The sequence below is a fragment of the Pygocentrus nattereri genome, chromosome 6 (genome assembly GCF_015220715.1).
Source record: "Pygocentrus nattereri isolate fPygNat1 chromosome 6, fPygNat1.pri, whole genome shotgun sequence".
NCBI lineage: Eukaryota > Metazoa > Chordata > Actinopteri > Characiformes > Serrasalmidae > Pygocentrus > Pygocentrus nattereri.
The window spans coordinates 44,781,703-44,802,825 of record NC_051216.1 but is presented as its reverse complement, the minus strand read 5'-3'; the positions used below and the strand labels follow the sequence as shown (position 1 = coordinate 44,802,825).

The 21,123-nt window shown below is 43.7% G+C and overlaps 1 protein-coding gene across 3 annotated transcripts in view; it reads left to right on the top strand.

Moving 5' to 3' along the window:
• Positions 1–18,052, top strand: part of plekhm3 (pleckstrin homology domain containing, family M, member 3) — a 63,742-nt gene extending 45,690 nt beyond the window's left edge. For 2 of the 3 annotated variants that reach the window (XM_017703032.2, XM_017703033.2), the window contains exons 7-9: positions 2,346–2,409; positions 9,133–9,290; positions 12,800–18,052. In XM_017703032.2, the coding sequence (XP_017558521.1) occupies positions 2,346–2,409; positions 9,133–9,290; positions 12,800–12,971 (394 nt within the window). In that variant the 3' untranslated portion in view covers positions 12,972–18,052. Of the gene's footprint in view, positions 1–2,345; positions 2,410–9,132; positions 9,291–10,772; positions 12,770–12,799 lie in introns of those variants that run through there. The other variant, XM_017703034.2, reaches the window with a different exon arrangement.
• Positions 18,053–21,123: the final 3,071 nt, after the last annotated feature.

Here is a 21,123-nt window from a genome sequence, read left to right as displayed (position 1 = left end):
TATGAAGCGCAGAATACAACAACAAAAGCCCTGTATGGTCTCACAGCTGAAGACTTGTATAACTCAAGAATGACCAAAAAAAATCCTCTTTCAAACTGGATCAGCTCCAGCAACCCTCCGCGACCCTGAGGGTGAAGCGGCTTAGAAAATGTGTGTGTGTGTGTGTGTGTGTGTGTGTGTGTGTGTGTGCTGTAATAGTAATATTGTGTTATAATTAAAGTTGCACCGATCTGTATCATGGACAGTCGGCGGTGTGGGACAGCAGACAGCAGTAAAAATGCTCATGGCAGAATCTGTAACAGCAGTTTTTGGTGTTAAGAACATTCTATCAGATCTTCCCTGAATAGCTCAGCTGCTTCTTTCAGTAATCGCGCATCTGGCGCTGTGTGGTCACTCGTAGTCAGAGTTGATGTTATTCAAAGAAGGGAAGGAACCGTCGGGCTCTCAGTGTGGTGATATCTCTTAGCCTTGATTTAGCCTTTAGCATAGCAGCCTGCTAGCCAGGCCTGTGCGTCCGCTAGCCCCACCTGCTTCCCTCAGTCAGCTGTATCACTCAGCAGTGGAGTTTCGGGCCCGTCGCTTCGTCCAAGCCAGAAAAAACACACAGCCGCTAATACTGACATCCGACACTGATGATGATATTTACCGAACTGCCGCTCAGAGACGCAGCGCGAGTTTACAGGATGCACGTATGAAACAAACAGCTTGAGAAATTTGGATGCGAAACAACATTCAGCTCTGTTTATGAGCCAGAGAAGACTGCTGTACGCTAATCTGTCAACACCACAGGTTTAACCTTAAACTGTTCAGCAGTTTTTAACCGTTTTGCACAATAAAGACATTTTACAATTACTTAAGTTGTTAAACATGGCTCTTATTACTAATTATATATTCTACTATACTATAGTAAATATACAGTACATAAACAAAAGTCCATTTTCTTAAGCATCTAATAAATATAATCCAACAAGTAAACAGTCTAGCCAAGCGGAGTGTAATGCAGAGCATAGGTTTTACCCAAATAAAATATTTTTACATTTTTAAATAATTGTGTAAATATCAAGCCTTATTATGTGAGTTATGTTAGATAGAGTTAGTATTATACCGGTACTCGGTATCGACCGATACTAAAGGATCAGGTATTGATATCAAAAGGAATAGGTGGTGTCGGTGCATCCCCAGTTACAGTCGTGTTACTGTACTGTAATAGATTAATCATGTTGAGTTGCTGTGCTGTAATAGTGTTGCTGTGTTGGTAAATAAAGCTATTGTGTTGCACTGATGTCATTCTGCTGGTAAATGTTCTTTCAGTGTGTGTTTGATACTTGACCCTCCATCTAGCTGCTGCGCCTGCGTCTATTTTGAAAGGAGGTCTTTCAGCAACAAGCGTTTGGGCCACTTATTTACACCTGAGTTTAGGAGAGGACGAAAATTCCATGCGACTGGCTGCTGCTTGGCTAAGCTTTACTATATCGAGTTGCTTTTATTATGGTGCCTTTTGCATTTTTTTTTGTGTAATTTCTGCACAGCCTTTAAAAATGCATACGCACCAATAAGAGAAATGGCATATTTAGGCTTCTGCACCTGAATGCATCCTAAAACTGGTGCGATAGGCTCGGTATGTCTGTCTGTGCCGTCGGGCCCTTGGTGTCTTCATTATTGAATCCATCTCTGTCTTTCACACCGTCCATCTGCTTTCTCCGTCTCCAGCCTCACTCGTCCTGCTGTTCGATCCCCTTCAGCGCTACCTTACCTATGTGTTCTTCATTTCCCGCTCCCTTCATGTCCTGTCTCTCCCCCACTCTCTCCCTCTCTCCCATCTTTCATCCCATCTCTTTCCGGATGCCTCCGTGGACCCTTGAGTTGTAATGTGAGCAGGCGTAGGCGAATGATGGAGAGAGAGAGAGGGAGGGAGAGAGAGAGACAGCAAGCGAGGGAAGCAGAGTAGGCTCAAGGGAGGAGAGGGGTGAAGAGGGCCATAATAGCCAGCCAGATGGAGTGAGAGAGAAAGAGAGAAGGCGAGAGCTGCCCCACTTCACCCGTAATAAGGGAGAGTGCTTTTAAATGCCTATTCCACAGGCTTTTTCCAATTCAATTGAATTAACCCCTATTTCCCAGTCATTTGGACTCATGTTGTCATGGAAACGGAAACAGAGCTGTAGGATACTGTCTGTCCCGGGACGGGAGAGAGTAGATTTGTTTGTGCGTCCTCTTAATCTTAGTGTAATTAGGTCTATGACAGTGCAGTGCAGTAATACAGTACAGTGTTTCCACGTGATGTATTTGTGATGCAACTCTGCTGTGAAGATTTTGTTTTATTTGCTGATTTTGTTTTTGGTTTGCAGGATTTTCCCAAGGGAATACCTCCTACAGCACATTCACCTGTACTCGCTGGCTGACCTTCAGCAGGTAAGAGCTTCTCGCATGCTGACACTCCATGTGTTACCATGGACCTTGTCTGAACAGTGCTGTGCATTTCACCACCCTACATTTCCCGTCAAAAAAAAGCCATTAAGTACAAGTTATTCATTTTTCAGATGTTTCTGAGGAGATTAGATATAAAGCAATCCATTTGCATGAGGAAGGGGAAGGTGAAAGAAAAAAAATCAGTGGGGGAAAAAACTAGAGTTCAAAAAAATGACCAAAAGATCAAGAGAAAATGGGACTCACCTGGTAGACCTGGTAGACCACCAGAACTGTCACCATCAGATAAAATGGACTTAACGCTTTCAGCTTCGATCGAAAGCAGTAAATCAAGCTGCTCCAGATCGGGAAAACATCCACAGGTGTTTCTACTCATCTTTCCACTGTGAGAAGCCGAATCAAGTAGCTCATACTGTGAAGAGCAAATAGACAAATCAAACAAAGAAGCTGCTGGTGTTCTCAGAGCAATGGACGGTCCACCATCCAGACCTCTACATCAGTGGAAGTGTTACTTTGGTTGTGAGAAGCAAAAAATGTTAAACCAGCTTCTAAGACTGAACTTTGGGTGTGTGGAAATATATTCCTGCAGATAGGAAAAGAATGCAAGCTGTAAAAAAGGCAAAAACGAGTGCATTAAATACTGATAAATGGGGTATTACACTTGTTTGATGACACTCTTATTCACATTTTCTGCTAAATGTGTTTCCTGCTTCGTTTTTTCCCCTTATGATGAAAAAAGAATCACTTGTGCCTACTGGCTGTTATAACTGGAGATGGAATAAATGAGTAGTTTTTGAATTTGTGCAGTACTTCATAGGTGTAACTTAGGTTTTTGATCGCGTTCTGTGTGTTTGTGTGTGCATTCATGTCCTCTGCGGTAAGTGTCCAAATGTTTCCAATGTCTCAAATGTGCAAAAACACCTTATGTAACACCTGACCTCACGCTACTGGGCTAAGTGTATTTCATACAGTGTAAAGCGTTGATGATGTCCTAAAGCCAGTTTCAAACCAGACGCGGTAACCATGCCGAATGACGCGGCGCAGCGCTGCATGCGTGAGGTGCAAAAATACGCTTTGGGTTTATTTCTGGCACGTGACGCGTGCAACACATGTTTCTATGCAGAAACAGTAAAGAAATGCAACGTCAGTGCTATAATATACTGTCTAAGCCAGGCAGGTCAAACTGGAGACCTTCCAGGCCAAAGTATTGCGGATATTAGTGTTTACCCTCATGTAACACTCTGAATTTAATTCATGAAGACTTTGCTATGTAGCTGATGAGCTGAATCAGGTGTGCTACTGAGGCAACATGTTGAAGTTTGCAGTATTTTGGTCCGCGAGGACTTGGAGCCTGACATATATGATCTAGGCTAATAAACAAATAAACAAATCTAGTTGTAACTCTTTGACAGGTAGTCAAAACTGAATTCTTGATGTGATTTGAAGTGAAATAAGTGCTGCGGAGTGGTTACAATGTAACATGCACCACGTCGCATCGGGTGTGAAAAGGGCGTAACACTGTTTTGAAATGATCAGGTAAGACGGTTAACATACAGAGAACTTCAGCTAGTGCCTTTTCCATGAAGTTGGGAAATCTTTCTGGACCCTAATGGACTTGCGCTTGTACACTGTTGATGAATTCGGAAAATGCACCACGTTTGTGCACTAAAGCAAAACCTCAAACCGCAAGTGGGACAGATCTTTAACGTTGCCAGACTGCCTTTCCAAACTTTTGTCACATTGCCAAGAACCACCTTCTTTGACGAGAAGTGGCTGTATGACTGATGTACAGAATGACCAGCCTCAAACTATTGCGTAACGCATAGGGGCGAGCAGTTGTCAAAACAGTGCTATAACAAAAAGAGACCCGCATGAAACAAAGCAGTAAACAATCTCTCACGGCCACCAAGAAATGCTGGGTCAGCTTCAAAACAAGCGATTTTCAATCCGGAGACTATAAAGGTTTGTTTTTGTCGTGGTTTTGCAAAACAGGCACCTGCTTGCTGCTTGTCACCAGAAGGCATTTAGCTTTATAAAAGTTTTTTTTAATTTTTTTTATGTGGGCTGTTTTTTTTCATTGATGTAGCAACACATCCACGTTATTTTTCAATTAATCAGTTACTTGTACTCAAACACAAAGTTTTAAAAAAAGCTTATCATCCCATTTTCCTCCCTCTTAACTTTTTTTTTTTTTTTTTTTTGCCTGTATTTGTATTCTCTCTCTTTCTCTTTCTCTCTCTCTCTCTCCCTCTCTCCCTCTTTCTCTCTCTCCTAGCAGGAGGGTAGAGTCCCTTTGCCTGTTCCCTCCTGCCCAGCTAACTAATTAGTAGCATTCAGAAGCAACAGGCAGGAAAAACAAAGTGTGACAGGCCTTCATTTTTCCCCGGCGTCCCACTCCCTGACACCACCTCCCTCGTTCTTTTCCCCCCTTTCTGCATCTCTTCCCCTCTCTCTGTCTAACTATCTGTCTGTCTCCCTTTTATTCGTCTCCCATTCATGTCCAGGCCTGGCATCTGACTGACTGAAGAAATCTGACCAGTTTTGAATGATGTTGAAAAAGCCACCTCAGATTTGAGTTTATAAGGTTCTGGTAAAATAAGTTATGTTGAGACTTCCTCTAAAAAGCTCCTCATTTTGCATGCTGCTGTTTTTTGTTTTTTTTTGTTTTTCCTCCCCATTCTTGTCGTTCACTGCCAGGCCTTTTCTTTATCTCCTCGCTGACTTCCTCAGCCTCGAGGAAATCTGGGCATTTCTCATTCCTGTCACATCGCTCTCTCTTTCAGGGTCTTAATTGGCTTACCTTATTAAAGAGCCATTTTCTTTTAGCGTGTCTGCTTAATGCCAGGTCCTTTATGGCCCTGGAATGTTCTCCCTCCATGTCGAGGTCACTGAATGCTGAACTATCTCCAAGTAGACTCCAGCAACTCTATAGACCCAAAGCACATGCTCTTGCCTATTCACTTACAACAAACAGCTACCAGTTTAGGGTTGTCTTTAGGTGGGGGGGGGATTCATCAAGCCCATTGGCCATATTTGTTTGCCTAAGACTTGCCCAGGAACTGGCCTTGTTTGGCCACTGGCTTTTGTTGGGCTTTACAACTAGAAGAGACTGAAGAGTGCCCAAAGATGGCCCGCATGAAGAGTGCCATATAAATGCTAATTGTTTTGTGCGCATTGTACCAGTTGCAACTGCAACCTTTGGCAAAGACCTATAAACAACTGGAAGAGGGGGACAAAGGGGCATTCAGCGGAGTTGGGGCATCACGCATATACGTGCGGAGTTGCAGATTCTCACACGGACTCCCCGCTGTGCTTGCTGGCGAGCTGTCAACCCTCACAACCACTCGGGATACTGCAAGCTTTCCTTTCCTGTAAATCTGCGTTGGATCTCCTGTTCATTTGTTCACTTTAACCAAGCACAGAGATCATCACGGTGATCCTGTGTTGGATCCTGTGTTTAAAACATCCCATCACTGCACCGTCAGCTCCAGGCGGTGGGCCGAGTTGTGAGGTCTTGTGGCGTGATAGGAAAAGGCTCATTACCGATGGAGCCCCGCTTCCCTTCCCGTCCTCTCTGACATATTGTGACACATGACTTGCATGGTCGAATGTGATCAAATGTTCCGTATACGTGCGGTCGCCCATCCGTGCTTTCATTTCATTACATTCCTTTGTCCAGATACATGTACCCTCAAACTCCTCTTAGATACCACGCGCACACACTCTCCCTCTGTCCCTGCCTTGCCCACACACTTCCTTACACGCTGGCTCACTGGTGGTAATCCTGTTTTGCCAAGGCTTGGCGGGGAGGGTGTTATCCAAACAGAGCTCACCCTCTTTTTATCTGTCTAATCCGGGCCCTTTCTCTGCCGGTTAATGGAGCAGGCGAGGACATTAGGGCCCGGGATGAGGAGGGGATAAAGCAGCGCGCGTTAAACAGCGGTTTTTAGGGGATTAGGCAGCGGACAACAAAGCGCATGCGGGACAGAGCCGAGAGGTGGGGGGTCGCGAGGCTCAAGCAGTGGCCGGCACCTATGCCATTAGTCTGTAAACTGCAGTCAACTTCTGTTGTATCTTAAGAGCTGATTTCAGGAGCATTTGACCACATTTGAAAGTACAAACTGTGTAGAAACCATTTCAACCCTTAAACCTTCTAAGCTCCCTTAAAATCTCAAGAACTATGTTACAAGAGAGCTGCAGTACTGAGGAATGAATATCTGGACTCACGGACAGGTTCTTAGGCTTTAAGGGTGCTACCCTGTTTGGTGTGGACCAATCAAACTTTTTCCTTTGGTGCAGTTCATTGTGACCCATGTGAGCACTCCATCCATGCTCGCTTGCAGGCCCAACAATTGATCCCTAAACCAGTTGATCGGTAGAAATCAAGTAAGGTTCATCTTTATTACTCTGAGAGTGATACAGCTACATATTAAACACTGGATTAGTTGCAGAGGTTAAATCGTTTTTTTTTCTTTTTTCACGAGGCTTATTATTGTTCATGTACTCTTCAGGCCCATTTTCTCTGCCTTAGCTTGGTGTCAGTAAGTTACAGTCGGTGTATTAACAGCTCCCCTGTTCCTCTCCACTAGGGCAGGCCCAGGCTCACCACTCCTCTGCCCCAGCTAAATTATTAAGACGCTTAATTACTTCTTCTGTCAGAGTTGATCAGGGGCCATATATATCATTGTTACCGAGGCGACGGCGAGCGCACTAGCTCCCGCCACTTTGATTGCTGGGTTGCAGCGGCCCCCTGACACCCAGCAGTGTAATTCTCTGCTCAGGGTCGGGCAGCAGAGATCCTTGTGGGCGGACAGAGAGGGTACCGCCTCTGGGCTTTTCCCAGGATGGATACTATGTGTAAAATGAAAGTTGCCTGGTGAATGAATCATTATAGGCTCCCCTGTTGGATGGAGCTTTCCAACATTCTGTATTTAGATGTCTGCCGTGTGGCTTTTGGGGATATTGGCGGATATTATTACTTTTTGGCTACCAAGGTGCGCCAGATTTGGATTTGAGCATGGTTGGACAACACCAATATCAGAGTGTAGGGAGGTAATGGCCACATTTGAAGGAATTTAGTTTCTTGTTAAGATTGACCGATGTGATGTTTGGGTTGGTTTTGCTTGTATTAACATTTAACATTGCTAAAATAGTGTTTGAGCAGCAGTCAACGTTTTTGCACCATCGATTCCAGAACGAACCAAGTGACCTGTACAGTAGTTGGATAGTCCCTCTGCATAGGTACAAGGCGCTAAGCCAAGTGAATGAGTTTGTTAAGTAACCAGCTGCTGAAGCGCATGCTGGGCTGTTCCTCTCAGTTCCTGTCTCAGACTCACGACTGCAATGCTCAAACTCCCCCTCGCCCACACAAGCCCTTTTCAACCTTCCTCACTTCACTCGTGTATGTGTGTGCGCATGTGCTTCGTGGGAGACTGTGGTGGTCCCTCCTTTTATTCTTTCTCTTTCCTCTCCCCACCTCACCCCATCCACCCTGGCCCTCTCTCTCTCTCTCTCTCTCTCTTTCCCTCCCCACTCTCTCTCCAGCCATTCTTCGGCCAGCTCCTTGTGGAAGCGCTGAAGAATGTTGTCAGGCCCTTTAATTGGTGCGCCACAGCGCTGCCAGGTGTAGCCACTTGTCTCTTCCCCCTCGGTGAATATGCACTGGAGGTCCGGGCCCCTTCCCCTGGCCCATTCAGAGGCCCACAATGCGCCTTCTTCAAACCTCTGCTTTCAAAGCCCAATGCCGATTTTTAACTACTCCGGCCGGTAAATGGCATTCACATATTATTTTTTGCAAACGGTCTCCAAAAGGAATTACCCCGCTCTCCCACCCACCCTCGAGCCCTGTCCAGCCCCCTCCCCCACCCCTCCAGCCCCACAAGCATTCATTAGTTTTGATCTGGATTCCTGATGTGAACTGTGGCTCTTTTGCCTCGGTTCCCATTGGGCCCCGTTTTGGAAAATATCTCAAATGCAGGATTTGCTGGTAACTATACCACACATGGCCAGTTTATGTACAAGTGTCTTACAAGAAATTGGTGTTCAGGGTCACATTGGTATATTGTCATAATTGCAGGACTTTCTCAGTGTGGAGCAAAGAAACTTATTCTGTCTCAGTAGCAATTTATGATGCAGAGTACCAGTCTGATACCAGTGCTAAGGTCCCACCATGGACACTTATTATTAAGTGCTATTAATCTGTCTTAACTCCTGGTGACCTTGTGGACAGTGTTTCTCCACAATTTACCATCTTCCATTGAAGTTTAAGACTTCTTATTGGCTTGTTCATGATTCTTCTTATGCATAATTGCCTTTTGCAGTTAACAAGTTCTTCTCATCGTGTACAGAATGAAAACGCTTCATTTAGAGGTAAAGTCTGATTTACTCAAGAATCCTTTTTTTTTTTTTTTTTTTTAAATCCGAGATACTCTCAAAATTCTTCACCATCAATAAATTTAAACTGTGTCGTCTTTTTTTTCCCGTCCTGCCTTTTTATTGTCTGGCTTTCAAAATACATGAAGAACTACAGAAAAGACCACAGCCTGGAAAATTCAGGTCTTTGTTTGTAGAGACACATCATTGCATTTGAAGATCTGTTCTCATGAGTGCCAATCTGTGAGTGCCATTTCGTTATAACGGTTCATTGTATCACCATGCTTTCTCACTCAATCTCTTTTTATTTCCCCTGTCCTTCTCTCTTCCATGCAGGTGATCGATGGCAAGCTAGCTCCCTTCCTCTCCAAAGTGATTAAGTTTGCCAGTTCTCATGTGTACAGCTGCAGTCTGTGCCGAGAGAAGGGTTTCATCTGTGAGCTCTGCCAAAACGGCCAGATCCTCTACCCTTTCCAGGAGAATGCCACCAAGAGGTCAGCTCCTCTGTTACTCACCATCAGCACATTTTAAAACCAACGTGTCGGATGCTTAATTGATATTCACTCACCATCCACTTTGTTGGAAACATCAATTTTGTACTTCCGCTCACTGGCCGCTTTATGTGGTCCGCCTGTCTCATAGGTTCACTATATGGGGGCACAGTAACAGTCTGTAGCCCATCTGAGCAATTGGGCAGCCATCTTCTGCCGCTTTCATCTTTGTTCGGGACATTACTGGTCAGATAATATTTGGGTGGTGGACCATTCTCATCACTGATATGAGTGTACAAGGAACAGCAGTGTTGCTGGGGTTTTCATACATTCTCAGTGTCACTACTAGGTTAAGAGTGGTCCACCACCAGCTTAAAGGGGCTCTGTGTTCAGAAACCAGCCGTTCATGAAGGGTTAGAGAATAGCTAAACTGAATTGTGGATCAGCAGATTGGATGTACACAAGCAAGGTGCAGCTCAAATTGGGAGTCTAATGAAGTACAGCGTAGTGCTCAATCCAGTTATTCCAGTCCTATGTTGTATTTACCAGTGGTAGTGACCTGTCCCACCGGCCTGCACTGGAAAGTTTCTCATGAATTCTTCAAGGACCTTGTGACAACTCAGCCGCTGCTGTCCTCTGTTAGTCACACCCTGGTGGCAATGGCATGGTGGCATGTCCAGGCTCCATAGCACAGATGGGGCCATCCAGTGTCAGAGCACAGTTAATCCAGTGCCTTTGCACCTCTCCTACTGATAAGACACATTCTAGACATTTCCCCATCGGTGTGATTTCAGACCCGCCTGGATGAGCTCCTGTTGGATAGCAGCATAAAGACCTTGTGAGATGGATAAGTTGACCACTAAGTTTGATTACAATTAATTGAGCAGGGAATCACTGAGACAGACTGGCCAGGCAATACGACAGTATTTCTGAATCGTCATGCTATTGTATGAAAATAGTTTTTGATGGTATTTTTAGTGGCACTTTTGCCTTTTTTGCTTCACCATTTCAAACTTTAGAAAAATATCATTTTGTGATGCATATCATGTATTATGAAAAGGTCCTTGTGTTTTCTGACATCACATTTTCGACATATCACCCGCCTTAGTTTTAAGCTAAGACAAGACCAAGATCCAGACCAAAACATACAGAGTAAATCCACCTCCAGTCACCAGATGTCAGAAAAAAACTGGCCTAATTGACCACTTGAGATTTTCTCAATACTTTCAGGAAATATTCTCATTGTGCCTGATAGATTTGCTTGCCTATCTTCATTAGTTTATTAAATATAGAGCAGGGCTGCTCAAAGTTCATTGAGCACATTTGATTTGATAAGGAAGTTACCTTAACCCCGCCCTGCACCTGCAATCAGTTGGTTAAATCATCTTTTTAGACTATATGTAACTTTACATGGTGTATTTTATAAATACTTGAGCAAGAAAATCATATAATGTTTTAAATTTCAAATGTCGTCTTTATCCATAGGCTGTTTTGTTCTTCTGGACCTCGGCCCACCACAAGCATTGCACTTAAAGGCTTTAAAGAAGTTCTTCAGTATGGAGATATACACCCAAAGTTTCTCTAACGTCCAAAAAGTGTATTTCTTCCAGGTACTTAGGAAGCCATCGCTTGGCAAGCATGCATCTCAGGATCTTCAACCACACTTGCATCCAAAAATCTGAAAAGACTGAAGGTTAAGTCCAAGGGCCTAGACCTTGACCTTGAGACTATGACCATAATAAGAAGGTTGTAGTGCTGACACATTCCAGTAAATTCCGAATGACAGTCATGACCAAACATCTGCCCAACATTAACTGTCAGTTTTTAACTGTATGCAGGTGTGAGAGTAACGAACCTGTAGATATTCTGTGTTGTGTGCTGTAATTTTGAAGGTATCCAAAGCTTTATGGGTGTGGTTCACATCATGGCTGGGAAACTGTTGTGATATGAAGACTCTGTTAAGGCACTACCAGTATTTAATTGCAGCAGAAGGTGTCTACACACCCTACTGTAAACTCATAAACACCTGCTCCTCCTGCTCACCACGCTGATTATCCAGCACCTGCTTTTTGAATACTTTATGGTCTCTGGTGATGGAACCATACGATAAACTGTGGTTTATTACCACAATGCACAGATTTGTAGTAGACGTTGACCCCATATTAGTGCTCTGAGGAGCTCGTGTCAAATGCCTTAGTTTCAATATAGTACACATTCACCACTAACATGCATTGTGATGTGAATGGGTGGGAATGTGGGTTTATCTGTTCAAAAATTCTGTGCCAACATTTTGCTTTAAGTCACTTGCTTTGACTTTCTGCTCCAGTAACAACTTCCAGTGATATTTAGCAGCCAGTCTTTACAGTTTCTTGCTAATGTCCACTCTGTCAACAACAAAGTTGTGCAGGACACACAGCATGTTGTTTAATGTAATGTCCTAATCCATTAACAACCTGTGCTAAACTCCCACATCCTGGCTGGTCTCAGATTTGGAGGTACTTGCCACCTCCTGCTTAGCCCTGCAATGGAGATGTATTATCCTATACTCATACTCACTTTATGACTAATTATGGATGAACATCCAGATCTTCCTGTCCACGTTCCTGCACAAACTCCTCATGCTGTCGGCCTTTTGCACTTCCCCAGATAATCTAATGTAGAGAAAGATCAGTGTCATCAGGGCTGAGGATTGAGCCTTGAGTAACCCCTCTTGTTTCAAAGAGGAATTCGTCTTCGAGTCTTACTAATAATCAAGACATAATAGGATAATAATAATAAACATAAGGATATTAATCATAAGGATATATAAGGATAACAATCAAGGAAAATTCTGGAATGATGGAGAAGTTAAGAAGTATGCTTCAGGCAGATAATCATGCCAGTACATAAAGACACAGTGTATGGTGAACGTTTTAGGACATTCTCAGACCACAGTGTCAGATTTCAGACATTAGACAAAACAACTTTGTTTCTCAGGAAAAACAAAGTGAGAACATCATGCAAATCAGGCTGTTACAATTGCTTTAGAGAAGAAGCCACCAGGTCCTGGCCGCAACCAAGTGGCCACAAACCCTCAAATGGGCAAGTTTGAGTCGCATTAATAATAATTGTGTAAATTAATAATAACTGTGCTATTATTGTTTTTTTTTTTTAATTGACAAACATTAAGCTTCAGTTCATACACCATTACCTTTCCACTTCAGGGCCAGGGACCATTTTAAAATTAGTGAACAAAAAAGATAGACAAACCGTTGAACCATTAACCTTAGTTATCTGTATCAGAGGGCTTCCCAGTACAGGCCTAAGCTAATGTTATGATGCTTTGTGTTACTTCAAGCTACTTAACCTGTGCTTGTTTTTGGCATATTGAATAAAGGCTATAACAAAACTGATACCCTCATAAGAATTTCAGCCGATATTCCGGATGGACCGGTATGTTGGACACTACGAATGATAGCATGTTTGCAGTGTGCAGGCGTTCGCAGTGAGTCTGTTTGTTGGTGTTTCCTCAGGTGCGAGGGCTGTGGAGCCGTCTTCCACGCTGAGTGTCGCATGCGGGCGCAGCCTTGTCCTCGCTGCGTTCGCCGAGAGCTGCACAAGAAGCCTTCTTCCTTCTGGAAGAAACACAGCCACTGCGAGAACGCAGACGACGACCTCCTGAGCTGCTTCGAGCTGGACACCTGAGCTGGGCAGCCTCCACCCTCCAGCTGTTCCAGCTGCTCCAGCAGACCCGCCACCAGCCCAGAGCTGTTGCTTCTTGTGCATCTCTCTGTGTGTGCGCAAGACTCCATGAGTGTGGAGCCCTGCGGAAGAGCACTGTGTTTGCCGACAAGGAACAGAAGGGTCTTTTTGTTTTCCTTTTTCAATCGACTCTCTCCAGAGACTCTCTTTCCGCAGACTCTTTCTCTCTCTCTCTTTCCCCTCTTGCTCGCTCTCACCTGAGAGATGGATACACAGAGACAATACTTCAGTCCCTGAAGAGGAGAGGTTTCATAATGATACCAATTTGCCCTCGCCTTTCATCTACCAAATGACAGCTGGGCCAACCGACAAATGCAGACAGAGTGGAGTGCGCTCACATACTGGCACACGTAAACACGCTCTTGTAGTCTGACAACAAATAACACACTTGGTGGTGGGGTGGGGGGCCCAAGGCCAATAATTCAAGCAATTTTCTCTACACAAATAAAACATCTAATCCATTAACAAGCTGTGCTAAAATCAGACATCCTGGCTACTCTCAGATTTGGAGGTACTTGGCACCTTCTACTTAGCCCTACGAGGGATGAGTCGAGAAGTATTATCCTAGACTCACTTTATGAGTAATTATGGATGGACATCCGGATATTCTTCACCACGTTCCTTCACAACGTCTTCATACTGTCAGTCTTTTGCACCCCAGATAAACCAATGGATGATGGAGATGGCTCAATGTCATAAAAACAGAGGATTGAGCCTTCACGAACCCCACCTGTTTCGAAAGGGAATTCGTATTGATGATAGAATCATGTTAATCATCAAGACATAATAGGATAATAATAATCGGATAACAATCAAGGAAAATTTCGGAATGATGGAGACGTTAAGAAGTATGTTCCTAGAGTCACTTTATCAGTGACTATGGATGGATAGATCTTCCTCTCCACATTCCTGCACCATCTCTATGATTTTTCTCTTCACCTTGTCAGTCTTTTGCACTTCCCCAAACAAAACAATACAGAAAAGCTCAATGCCATAAGGGTTTAGGACTGAGCCTTGAGGAACTCCACCTTTTTTCAAGGAAAGTATCATAAATTATTATCTTGTAAATGGCTATATCTTGTATATAGCTACATCATGCAGACCTAAGAAGCAAATGGCAGCATTGGCATGTTGGCCTGTACAGCTGCAACTAAAGTTTATCACTGTTCAGTGGCACTGGCTACATGCAGCTGAGCTTCGATCTCCTTTGCCAACCTCTGGGTCTCTGATTACAAACTGACTCTCAGCCACAAGGTCCCAAATTATAGTCCCTAGCTCTGGGGCTTTGTTTAGCATTGGTAGGGCCCGTTTAGCGAAGAACGCAAAAAGAAAACCCATACGCTGACGGCCTCGTTACTCACGTCGACCAACCAACCGCTGCTTTGGATCCATATCAGTTGGGCCTCTCCCTGGGTGTGCATTCACACTCCGTTTTCCGGCTACTTGAACTAAGCATTGGCAATAATGTCTCACTCATTTTGCTTTTGCTGCCTTATTTGACCTCTCACTTCTCATCGTTCTTTTCCAAAGGGACAAAGCTTTGACAATGCAGAATGATGCTCTTGCCTGAAGTTCTTTACCTTCCCCCCCCCTATGCAAACTAGCCAGGCTAAGTGACCTTTTTGAGCTCAATCTAAAATCCCCCAACCCCACCTTTCTTTTACTGCTTCCCTTGGAGGAGAGGCCAGTGCAACTCTTGGCTCCTACTGGACACCTTACCAGCAACTCTAACTCCTTTCGCTCTAACTGTGTAGAAGTTCATAGAAAACCTTGTGTGCATCATCATGTGTAGGGGACTAAGCGATTGATGCTGGATATTGTGAAGACCTCGAAGGATACTTGAAGGATCATTAAAGGATAACACAATATTTATTGTTCTAGTGCACAGTACTGACTGATAGAAGAACTCTAGACGCTGTAAAGGAACAATGGAGTCCCCTCATAGGCCGATCATTGGTCCTGCGAAATGCAGCTAGGTCACCGTGGAAGTTCACCTTTTGTTACCATATTGAAAATTAACATGTTTGTTTACTGCTCTGCGAAACAGTTGTTTACAAGAAGTGTTTGTTTTTTTTCTGATATGATAGAGCAGATGTGCTCACTTGAATGCAGCTTCTTTCTTTTGTGACATTTGCACCAAGAATAATTTTGAGGTCACGTGTGGACGGCGGTACGTATGTCTGGTTGGAGGTACAGTGGAGAATTGAAGAAGTGTTGTGCCAGTTGTTGATAATTGCTCGGAATTTGATCCTATTTATTAAGCCTGTCTCTGTATCGTACACTTTTCCTGCCTTAAACTGAAAGCCAGTGCATCGGTCCGTTGACATTCTCCTGTTATTGTACTTTAGTACTGAAGTTTGTTGCAAATGGGATCTACGTGATCTTATAATCGGAGCAGACTAAGATGATAAAAACTGTCCAAGTTCATTTCAGGGCCTAACCCTTAACTGACCTTCAGAAACAATTGTGAATGTGGTATCGGCCCTTGCTCTGAGGTCAGGGAAGCTGTTTTGTAGTCCGGATTTAGACTGCAGTTGTTCAGGGTTGTCTATTCCTGATGAAATGATCAAAACAGATGTCATAAGAGTGTGTATCGCTTTGCTGTTGATGCTACAATGCCTTCAGAAATTCGGGCCATATTACAGAAACATCCCAGCTCTGAAATTGTATGTTTTGATAGAGTTTAGGAGAACAGCTGTTGGAGATTAAGCTTATCCAATTAGAGGCATCCTAACTAGTCAGAATTTTCTAAAAACTGTCCTTCCATCTGTTTCAATGTTAGCTTTTCTGTTAAAAGGAGAATGTTATTATTTTTATCTGGCCGTGACGTGCAGTATAATACTCGTTGCTCGAATATGCAAATGCTTGTTGAGGTTTCAAATAAGTGCTCAAGTACTTTTGTTTACTTGGATAGCAGCAAACGATACCCGAGGTTTGAGATGTAGATCTTTCGAAAATCTTTGCTCAGTGATAAAGCTGGTTTACTGAATTTGGCCTAAAGCTAACTTGGTGGTCCAAGTTCTGTTTCGTTGCGAGTGAAATGAAATCGGCAGGCAAGCACAAATCTTGTTCAGGATTAGCATTAATGTGTTGTACTAAATTGGTATAGATTTACGGCCGTTCGTACTGTATAGGAATCAGCTAAATTGTGTAACTAGCCTGCTACCACAGTCAAAACAACAGCCTAACCAATTAGCATGTATTTCTCTTTGTCTAAACACGTCTTGCCATTTTAATATCTTCCACTAACAGCTTGCTTTAGTCTTACAATGAAAAAGAGGGCTGGGGAGAGTATGTACTGTTAAAAAAATGTGATTTTTCCTGGTTTTATGAATAAAATAAATAGGCGAACTGGCAGGAATTCACGAGAGTGTCCTAGAGTTCAGGTAGGGTATAATAAAGGGTTAACAAAAGGTGAAACTGCCACAAGGAAGGAAATATAAACATAAAGGAAAACTCAAGGTTTTGAATTCGTTGCGCCAGTATTGTTAGCATAAATGCTGGTTTCACTTAAACCTTATGAACCCAATAAAGGAATTTCTGGATACAGCACTTGAATGTCTGGCATGGCGGCTACAACCATTGTAAATGGAAACTGAAACTGGGAAGCTATGATGCTCCGTTAAACAGCAGGAGGCACAATCACAATATTCATAACGTTTTCAAGCTTCCTGTTCGTTGTGCTGTAGTTCTGCCTTGTTTTTTTTTTTTTGGTGATGTTTTTGCATCTCCACACTTTAGGCATCGCCCATTCCTCGGTGACAGGTAATCAGCCTTGATTGAGTAGTTTGGGGATAAACTTGAGATTAGGTGCTGTAAGATAAGATACAAGTGCTGCATTAAGATTAGATCGACTTCTACAGAATACATTTCTAAAACATCTTTTTTTTTGACCATTTCAAGTCTTGATTTAGGACTAAGGGCATGTTTCTGTAATACAGCCCGCATCTTTTTAAGCTGCGGTCAGAACAAAACCTTGTGTTTTCCATTTTTGACATTAAGTTTTTTGACACCGTTTGAAAGTACCTGTTGTCCTTTACATTCTGAGTAGATTTCATGATGCGTGGACCAACCGAAATGGGCCAAAATTACTTGGGGGAAAATTCTGGTTCCATTGACTTCCATTAAAAGTAAAGTAGGTTTTTTCCTTCTCCTGTAAACTTGCTATTTTGGAGATACGAGGTTTTGTTCTGACAGCAGCGTTTTGCTCTTAACCAATCTCGATTCCAGAAGAAACGAGCCAGAATGCTTTGCACAGAATGCTTGGTGTAACCAAAGGGTTTGAATATCTGCCATCCCATAAAGCTCCACAGCACCACAGTGGCTGTATTAATGCGACACTTTCTCTGAAATATAATGCTCAGCATTGTTCATTGACATTGTTGGGAAACATTGTGCTAGCTGGTCAGAACAAAGCTCCTCTGGCTCTGGCTAGCCAAATTAGCTCCTGGCTTGATCTGAGCTGGACTTGTACTTTCGCAGGCTGAGCTGAGATGGTAGGATTAATTGTGCACATACGGACTGTTTGCCTTGACGTTTGGAAGTACTTGTTGACTAGAAGGTGATTGAACTTGTATTATAAGCACTGTTGTAATGTTTTCTTCAGGGATTTTAAAACACACTGGAAAGGGAGTGTGATGAAGGGAACGGGACCTGACTGGACTGGACTGGACATACATGGTTTCACTCATTCAGTGCACCAAATGTTGTCTTTTTCTTTTTTACTTCGTTACTTGTTACAGCTCACCATGCAGTGCTGCATCTCATATATTCATATCAGCGCATGATTTTATTGGTATTTATTATATTTATGTTTGTATTTATCTTCACTGCGATTTGACTGTTTCCGGGCCGGATTCTGGATCTTCTTCCCGTTCTCTCGCATCCAAAAGCTCTATACCCCAGACGACCTCTTATGCAAGTACAGAGATTTTGTGTTTCAGTATTAGTTTCTTCCTCTTGTCTTTTTGTTTTTGTTTGTTTGCCACTGATGCCAATAAAGCGAGTTACTTAACAAGTCCAGATCCTCGTGTCGTGTGAAGAGTTAATCCGTAATCTGGATTAATCCCAGATTCGGTGCAACAGAGCTAGAACTGTGCCCGAATTAGCTTCTTTCCTGATCTGGGTCCAAGGTGAGTCCACCATCCCGACTGGAAGAAATGTATCACTGCCTGCGTTCGAGCCCTATAAACAACCCTGGCGACGTTTTCCTTTTGGACCTGATGGCAGACCAGAAAGGGGTCCAAGCACTGACTCACTTGCTAATCCCACATTAAAAACCACAAGCTTGTATCGGGTTCTTGACTTGTCAGAGACCACAGCACGAGGCTTGTAATTTCTTGTAAACTGATGCATTTTGGGACGGACTTTTTGTACTAACTTTTTTTTTTTTTTTTTTACATGAATATATTTGATTAGCGAGGCTTCGACCCGAAGTTCTCTTTACATGCAGAGGTTTGTAACACTGGTCAGTTTATCCATTTGGTTGACTTGAGAAGTGAAGAGACGCATCCTCTACAGGGAATAATCTTAAATATGGCATTTCTTTCAGCAAATTTCACTGCACCGTTTCTGTTTATTTGCTGAATTTGACATGTTGGAAAAAAAATAAAGCGCAATATAAAACGTGCTGTAACTTTTTTAGACAGGCCACGTTTTTATGGTCTTATTTTTCATTGTTAAATGCAGCAAACAAACATTCAAATGTGTAAAGTTCTCTCTGTAGAGGGCGTGTTCACTTATTTTCACTTAGAAAACCAACAAGACGTCATGACCAGGACCACCCAAACTTTTACATACCACTTTATATAGTAATGGACACACCAGTCAGGCATGACCTCCTTGTTTCTACACTCACTGTCCATCTCATCAGCTCCACTTACTGTATAGCTGGTCTTTGTAGTTCTACAGTTACAGACTGTAGTCCATCTGTTTCTCTGATACTCTGTTACCCTGTTCTTCAGTGGTCAGGACCCCCATGGACCCTCACAGAGCAGGTACTATTTGGGTGGTGGGTCATTCTCAGCACTGCAGTAACACTGACATGGTGGTGGTGTGTTAGCTTGTGTTGTGCTGGTCTAAGTGGATCAGACACAGCGCCTTAAACATCTCAATGTGTCCTGTGAGCACTGATGAAGGCCTGGAGGATGAGCAACACAAGCTGTGCAGCAGCAGATGAGCTTAACATGATGGACTGACAAGGTAGGAGTGCCCAATAGAGTGGACAGTGAGTGGACACAGTGTTTAGGCCAGCAGCACTGCTGTGTCTGATCCACTCAAACCAGCATAACCGTATTTAAGTGGAGCTGATAAAATGGACTGTGCTGTGCTGGTGTGAGTGGATCAGACACAGCAGTTCTGCTGGAGTTTTTAAACACTGTGTCCACTCTCTGTCCACTCTATTAGACACTCCTACCTTGTCGGTCCACCTTGTAGATGTAAAGTCAGAGACGACAGCTCATCTGCTGCTGCACAGTTTGTGTTGGTCATCCTCTAGTCCTTCATCAGTGGTCACAGGACGCTGTTGGCTGGATGTTTTTGGTTGGTGGACTATTCTCAGTCCAGCGGTGACGCTGAGGTGACACTGCTGTGTCTGATCCACTCGTACCAGCGCAACACACACTAACACCACCACCACATGGAATGGTTATGAATATGCTGCCTGATGTCGGCAGATACTGGCCTTCAACGTGTGTTTTTACAAGCCGCTCTTGGGGGACGGGCACAGGTAGGGGGGTGTGTGACGAAATAATTTTTCAGATTTATAATTTTACCATCATCAATACTGCATAGAAACAGTCAGAAGACGGGCAGCTTCACTGGTGGATTTGGATGTTACATAAAATGCCCATCTCTGTGTTGTAGTCATGGCGACCCCTGGTTCCCATCACCACCACTGTAAAGACGTCTGAGTCTGAGTTTCTCTACAGTGAACCATTTCACACCAAATGACTCTGTTTACATCCTAATGATGTCATTATGCAGAAAGTGGAATTCCCCTTTATGTAATCCTGAGTGGACTTGCTTACGTGGCCTATATAAACACGGGGGACACACTGCGTAGCTGAAACAGTAGCCGCAGTCATCTGCTGAAAGGCGTCCATGCTTTTGTTCGTTTTTACAGACACTAAAGAAGAAAACACCACACATATTTGGACGGATCGACCACGTTTTGAGTGAGGGGGTGGTGGGGATTGGTGGGCTGGTGGTGGGGGCTTGGGGGCTGAAGTGAACACTGTAAATCTGCCTTTTCCCCAAACTTTCGCTTTAACACGCGTGACGTAAGAGAGCAACTGAAGACCCAATGGGGTGTTTAATCTGAGTGACTGGAGCTCATTCACAGGTAGCCCTCCCTTGTTTGTTAACGGAGAGATGCCTCTGCTAAGCCGGTGGTTGACCACCCCAGTTGCCTCCTCCCTGGTTTACTTTGTCAACCCTCTGCCCCCCCCTCCTCCTCCGCCCCCTCCCTTTTTCCTCTCCTCAAGCAGCAATTTGTCCCAGCCTTGCAGAGCTCTAAAGCCTCTCTCTGACACGCAGTAATCCACCAGGATCTAGCCACTGCCGATGGGCCGGAACATGCCTAGCCCTCCACCTGTGTGTGTGTGTGTGTGTGTGTGTGTGAGAGATTGTTTTTGTACATTTTCTGGACGAATACAGGCGTATATAAAAGGTTGAACAGCTCCAAGTTTTGTTGATTTTATAAGTGATTCAACCTCTACAGAGAACCTTGAGTCTGTTTTTTTTCTGCATGGATTCAAGTCATTTTCTGAGTTTAACACCTTGAAAAAAAAACACACACACACATTTCCTAAGCCGCTTATCCTTCTGGGTTTTGAGGTTGAGCTGGGGTCTATCCCAGCAGTCATTGGGTGGAAGGCAGGATATATCCTGGACAGGTCACCAGTCCATCGCAGGGCAGACACACAGACATATACATTCATACACATTCACTCACACCTAGGGGCAGTTTAGCATGTCCAGTTGGCCTGACTGCATGTCTTTGGACTTTGGGAGGAATGGGGGAAAAACACAAAGTATAAAATATAAAATGTGCCATAACTTTTGCACAGGCCACAGTTTGTCTGTTTTCCCCAAT